Source organism: Nannospalax galili, unplaced genomic scaffold (assembly GCF_000622305.1).
Source record: "Nannospalax galili isolate Female #2095 unplaced genomic scaffold, S.galili_v1.0 scaffold161, whole genome shotgun sequence".
Lineage (NCBI taxonomy): Eukaryota > Metazoa > Chordata > Mammalia > Rodentia > Spalacidae > Nannospalax > Nannospalax galili.
Window position 1 is genome coordinate 2,643,439 of NW_008348586.1, and position 6,630 is coordinate 2,650,068.

A 6,630-nucleotide genomic window follows, 5' to 3' on the forward strand; every position below is an offset into this window, starting at 1 on the left:
AGTAAATGAAGCTAGTCTCAAAGATTATGCGTTGTCTGATTCCCTTCATATGAACTTCTTGATAAAACCCTGTGAAGAACAGCTCAGTGGTTGAGAATGTGAGCAGCAAGGAGAGTGTGGCTACAAAGGGAGGATAGAGGGGATTTTCTGGGTTGATGAAACTGCTCCATTATTTTGCTTGTAGTGATAGTTACACAAAAGAGTCAGTTTTGGGACTGGAGAGATGCCTCAGCAGTTTAGAGCACTGCCTGCTCTTGTAGAAGATCCAGGTTCAATTCCCAGCACCCACATGGCAGCTAATAACCATTCATAACTCCAGCTCCAGGGAATCTGACCCCATCTTCTGACCTTTGTGGACATTTCACGACACAGACGTACTTACATACATTCAGGCAATACGTTCATGCACATAAAATAAAAAATAAGAAAATTTTTTTTAAAAAAACAATTTTACCAAATTAATAATTAACAACAAAGAGGCAGGCCAGAACTGGTTATATTGGAACATGCCTGTATTCAAGCACTAGGGAGGTTGGAGAAGGGAGATTATTAATTCCAGATCAGTCTGGACTACAGAGCAAGTTCTGTGTCAAAAAAAGGAAAAAAAAGAAAACCAGAATGCACATGAACCAGAAGTGAAATATGGGCCCCGTCCTGAAAGTGTGTGAAAGAACACATGAAAACTCTTCTCTCTCTCCCCATTTTCAAGGAAAGATTTATTTTTCATGTGGATTTTTCTATTTCCTATATACCAAACATGGCCATTTCTTAGATGACAAAGTGAACATTATGCATTTGTTCCTAAAGCAGTAAGACTAGATGATTTTAAATTTGTGTGTGTGTGTGTGTGTGTGTGTGGTATACGTGTGTGTGTAGTATGTTTGTATATGTGGTGTGTATATGTGTTCTGTGTGTGTGTGTGCTCACCTTTGCATTATTCATATGTGAAATCAGAGGTCAACATTGGTGTCTTCCTCTATTGCTGTCCACCTTATTTTTTGAGACAAGTTCTCTCACTGAACCTGGAGCTCACCTTTTCAGCTAGGCTAGCTGGCCAGCAAGCCCACAGGATCTGTCTCTGCCCCCCAGCACTGGGGTTATTATAAGAGGCTTTTACAAGGATGCTGGAGATCTGAACTCAAGTCCTCATACATGTACAGCAAGCACTTTACCCACAGGCCATCTTTTTTGGGGAGAAACAATTTGAGACAGGGTCTTCCTGTAGCTCCAGCTGGCCCTGAACTCACTATGTAAACCAGATTGGCGTTGATCTCAGCCTCCTAAATGCTGGAACTAAAGATATGCAGCACCACGTTTGTTTGTTTGTTTGTTTGTTTGTTTGTTTGTTTGTTTTTATTGTTGTTGTTTTGTATGTTTATGAGTATTTTACCTGCATATATATATAAGTGTATCCATCTGTGCAATAGCCTGCAGAGGCCAGAAGAAGACATTGAATCCCCTGAAACTTCAGTTATGGGGGCGGTTGTTAGCTGCCATGTGGGTGCTGGGAACTGAACCACTGAGCCGTCTCACCAGTCCTTGAGTCATCCTTTTAATGTGCCTTTCAAAGGTATTCTATATTTCACTTTTCCCAAATATATTTCTTCTATCTCAACATTATTGCTACTGCCAACACGTGCGCACGTGCGTGCACACACATGTATTTTTCTTTAGTTTTTTTTCCTACAAGTTGTACGTCTCTAGGTGGGCCCAGTGGGAAATGAGAAGCAGGTTTTATGCAGCTGATGTGATCACTGTACAGCAAGGCTTGGAAAATGCTACCCAATCTGCCAATTAATTAAAGCATTAATCTGGGAAGCAGCAAGCCCAGGAATGTTTACCCAGAGAAAGGAGGTAGGAACTGAGTAGGAGCTCCCTACATTTGCATGAAAATGAAGTTGCATAGGAACATACACACATACTTCCCTTCCCTTTGTCTCTAAAGGTGTAATAGCCTGGATCATATCCCTAAACCTTTCTGGCCTATTGAATACTAAAAGGGAACTGGTTCTGAAAGCTGAAACCACAGCAGAGTCTAGAAAAGCAAAAGTTGAATAAAACCTGCTAAAGTTACAAGTGTGTACTAGTAGTTAAGTAGGATAGGTGTGTGTCTTGGGAAACTTTAGGATTCCAACTCTGCTTATTGTGTGATTTGAGATTGATCATATATCTTTTTTCTTGGTGGGGGGGAAGTGAAGTTTATTGATATTCAAGAGAGTAGGGCTCTCTAAACCTCTCTCCTCCTGGGATGGATACTGTGAAGGGAGATATTCAGTATGTTGGGGGCTGAGTTAGGGCAGGGACCCCTAGCTAAGGGCTTCTTTCTTCCTCTTGCTGGGGTGAGTGGTTCCGGAGCCCATGTGGACTATCAGGTCTACTATCCTGTTGCTATAGCCAACTTTGTTGTCATACCAGGAAATGAGCTTGACAAAGTAGTTGTTGAGGACAATGCCAGCCCCAGCATCAAAGGTAGAAGAGTTGATGTTGATGTTAAAGTCACAGGAGATGACCTAGTTCTCAGTATAACCCAGGATGCGCTTTAAGGAGCCCTCAAATGCTTGCTTCACCACCTTCTTGATATCCTTGCATTTAGTAGCTTTCTCCAGGCTAGAGGTCAGATCCATAACAGACATACTGGGGATAGGAACAGGGAAGGCCATGCCAGTGGTTTTCCATTCAGCTCTGTGATGACCTTGCCCACGGCCTTGGCAGTGCCAGTGGATGCAGAGATGATGTTCTGGGCAACCCCATGACCATCACTCCACAGTTTCCTGGAGAGGGCATCCACAGCTTCTAGATAGCCATAATGGCATGAACTGTGGTCATGAGTCTTTCAACAATGCTGAAGTTGTCATGGATGGCCTTGGCCAGGGGCGCTAAGCTGTTGGTGGTGCAGGAGGTGCTACTGACAAGCTTGAGAGTATTGTCATATTTCTCATGGTTCACACCCATCACAAACATGGGACATCAACAGAAGGGGCAGAGATAATGACCCTTTTGGCTCCACCCTTCAAGTGGGCCCCAGCCTTCTCCATGGTAGTGAAGACACCAGTAGACTCCACAGCATACTTGGCACCAGTCTCAACCCATTTGATATTTGTGGGATCTCACTCCTAGAAGATGAAGATGGCCTTCCCATTGATGACAAGTTTCCCATTGTTAGCCTTGACTATACAGGGAACTTGCTATGGGTGGAATCATACTGGACCATGTAGCCCATACAGTTGAGGTAGTGAAGGGGTCATTGATGGCAACAGTATCCATTTTGCCAAAGTTGAAGATAGCCCTGGTAACCAGGTATGACCCAGCATCACTCATGCATACACACAAAACAAAAACAAAACAACAGCAAAAACTGATTATACAATATAAAATTTACCATTTTAATAATTTTACTGTTAATTAAAATATACTTTTTTTGGTCTTTTTGAGACAGGGCTATAGCTGGCCTAGAACTCACTATGTAGACCAGGCTGGCCTTGAACTCACAGAGATCTGCCTTCCTCTGCCTCCTGAGTGCTGGGATTAAAGGCATGTACCACCACACCTGGATAAAATATTATACTTTAAAAAATTACTAGTCTTCTAGAGCTCCATACTAAAGTTTCTATAGATAGAATAGTATAGTATCAGGGACTTGATTCAAGGTAATCCAAAAGAAGGAAGCTTCATCCAGCTGTGAGGACCTCTAACTTTGTGCCAGATGAAAAATGACCTTTTCTGAGGGTTAGCTTTCTGCTAGGGAGCGCCTCTTCATCTCTGGTTTGTGTTTGTTTTACTTGCAGAACTCTCAGAGATTGAGCCAAATGTATTCCTTCGTCCATTTCTGGAAGTGATTCGCTCTGAAGATACCACTGGCCCTATCACTGGCCTCGCACTCACCTCTGTCAACAAGTTCCTGTCCTATGCACTCATAGGTAAGAGCTTAGGCTTTGTTGGATGACTACAGTACTTCTTGTCCTGCCTCTGTTGAGTTGCTCAGGCCTTAAGCAACCACCTGGTGATAGGAGCCAGTCTTTCTTTGTAGGAAGAGATAAGCTTGTTATTTACTAATGTCAATTAACTGCATTGCATTGTATGTAGAGGAGAGAGGAGGAAGAGAGGAGATTGCCCTGGGACTCTGGTGTCTACCACACTTTGCAGAGTTAAGAATCTGGTGCATTTGGAGGTTTGGTTTGTGTTTTTTTTTTTGTTTTTTTGTTTTTTTTTTTTTTTTTTTTTGTCTTTTTGAGACAGGGTTTTCCTGTGTCCCAGCTGGCCTGGAACTCGCTATGTAGACCAGGCTGGTCTTGAACTCACAGAGATCCACCTGCCTCTGCCTCCTGAGTGCTGGGATCAAAGGCATATCCCACCACCCCTGGCTTGGTTTTGCCTTTTTAAGAATGACTTTTATCCATGTATTTGCTTGTGATGAGGAGAGTTGTGCACACAGCAAGGTGTCCACATGGAGATCAGAGGACAACTTGTGGCAGTCAGTTCTTTCTTTCTACCATGTAGGTCCTGGGAATCAAACTCAGGTCATCAGGCTTAGCAGCATGTGCCTTTACTCACTGGGCCATTTCTCTAGCCCCAGCTTGCCTTATTTTTCAAGTTATTTTTTCAAATATAATTCATGTTTTTTGTAAGAAAATTAACAATAAAGAAAATGTCTGGCCAGGCGTGGTGGCACACACCTTTAATCCCAGCACTTGGGAGGCAGAGGCAGGTGGATCTCTGTGAGTTCAAGTCCAGCCTGTTCTACATAACAAGTCTCAGGCCATCCAGGGCTACAGGAAGACCCTTTCTCAAACAAACAAACAAAAAAAAAAGAATATCTGAAAGGAAAGTTGAGTGTCCCTCCTCTGTCTTGGTGCTTCAGCTTCTCTAGCTAAATAGTGTTAGTGGTTAGTGGTTAGTTTTTCTAAATTCATATAACCCTACAAAACACACACACACACACACACACACACACACACACACACACACACCCTGCCACGTGTGCACATTTTTAAGATAGGGTCTTCTAAGATAGGGTCTTGCTATGTAGCCTGGAACTTGCAGTCTTCCTGCCTTAGTCTCCTAAGTACTTGGATATAGGCATTATTATCCTTTTTTTAAAAAAAATTATCATTTATTTATTTATTTATTTATTTAATGTATAGGTGCTGGGAACCAAACCTGGGTCCTCTGGAAGAGTAGCAAGTGCTCTTAACCACTGAGCTATCTCTCTAGCCCCAGACTACCTTTTTTTTAAAAAAAGAGCCGGGTGTGGTGGTGCACGCCTTTAATCCCAGCACTTGGGAGGCAGAGGCAGAGGCAGGTGGATCTCTGTGAGTTTGAGGCCAGCCTGGTCTACATAGGGAGTTCCAGGTCAGCTGGAGCTATAGGGAGACCCTGTCTCAAAAAGACCGAAAAAAAATGTTTGTGCTGTGTTTTATTTCACCTAATAGTAATATTAGTAATAACCCCCCGACCCCTTTTTTTGGATACAGGGTTCCACTACATCCCAGGCTGGCCTAGGACTCACTATGTTGACCAAGCTGACCTCAAAGTCACAAAGCTCGACCTTCCTTTTCCTCTGAGTTCTGGGATTAAAGGTGTGCACTACCATGCCTGGCTAACCTGTTTTTTTTAAAAGACAGGGTCTCATGTAGCCCAGGCTGGCCTCACAATTACGTAGCCAAGGATGACCTTGAATTTCAGATCCTCCTGCTTTCACCATCCCATGCTAGGATGATAGATAGGCCTGTGCCACTACAGCCAGTTTTATGTAGTGATAGTGGTTGAACCAAGGGCTTCATGCATGCTAGGGAAGCATGCTACCAACTTTTAATCATGTTTAAATATAGAATTTAGTGGTTTTAATTATATCCATGGCATTGTGCAGCCATTTCCAACATCTGTTTCCCACATTTTTTCATCACCCAAGACAGACTTTAATTTTTAAATAACTCCCATTTCCCCTTCCTATTAGTCCCTGCTATGATTGTGTCTTTTTATTTGATAGTTAGATTCCCTTTTGTAATAATTCCCATTGTAAATAATGAAATAAACATCTTTGTTCATATGGCATTATTTATTAATTTTACTTTAGCATGAAATACTTCTGAACTTGGGAGTTTCTGGTAAAGGCTATGTGTGTGTCACCTTTTTATGGGAACTGCCAGGTTGCAGCATTTATGTTTCCACCAGCAATGATTCAGTGTCTCCATTCCTCCAGGCTGTCTTCAGCACTGAATATTACCAGTTTTCTTTTGTGTTGCCACTGGTATGTTGTTGTTTTTTATTTCCTTGAGATTGAACTTTTGAATTTACTTTGACTCTATTTATCTTGTTTGCTTTTGTTTTTTACCAGTTCGTAAAAACTCTTTGTATGGTAGCGATAGTAACTCATTGTCTATCAGAGTATTGGAAAGTTTTGCTCTCAAGTAAGCCAAATTTTTCACCCAATTTAGAATTGATCTCTGACTTTTTTTTCTTTTTTTTAAATTTAAAACATTTTATTTATTATTTTTATTTTATGTGTATGCATGTATTGCCTGCATGTAGGTAAGTGCACCCATGTTGTACAATGCCCGCGGAGGACAGATGAGGCTGTCAGATCCCTTGGAACTGGAGTTATGGACAGTTGTTAGCTGCCATGTGGGTGCT

The 6,630-nt window shown here is 42.0% G+C and overlaps 1 protein-coding gene and 1 pseudogene across 5 annotated transcripts in view; one reads left to right on the forward strand and one right to left on the reverse strand.

The window, feature by feature from the left end:
• The window catches only part of Gbf1 (golgi brefeldin A resistant guanine nucleotide exchange factor 1), a 155,877-nt gene that overhangs the window by 109,242 nt on the left and 40,005 nt on the right, over positions 1–6,630 (forward strand). For all 5 annotated transcript variants that reach the window (XR_003851507.1, XM_008845636.2, XM_008845638.2 and 2 more), the window contains exon 4: positions 3,786–3,917. Coding sequence is in view for 4 of the 5 variants with exons in the window: in XM_008845636.2 (XP_008843858.1) it covers positions 3,786–3,917 (132 nt within the window). In the remaining variant the exon portion in view is untranslated. The remainder of the gene's footprint in view (positions 1–3,785; positions 3,918–6,630) is intronic.
• Positions 2,307–3,291, reverse strand: LOC108491424 (annotated as a pseudogene).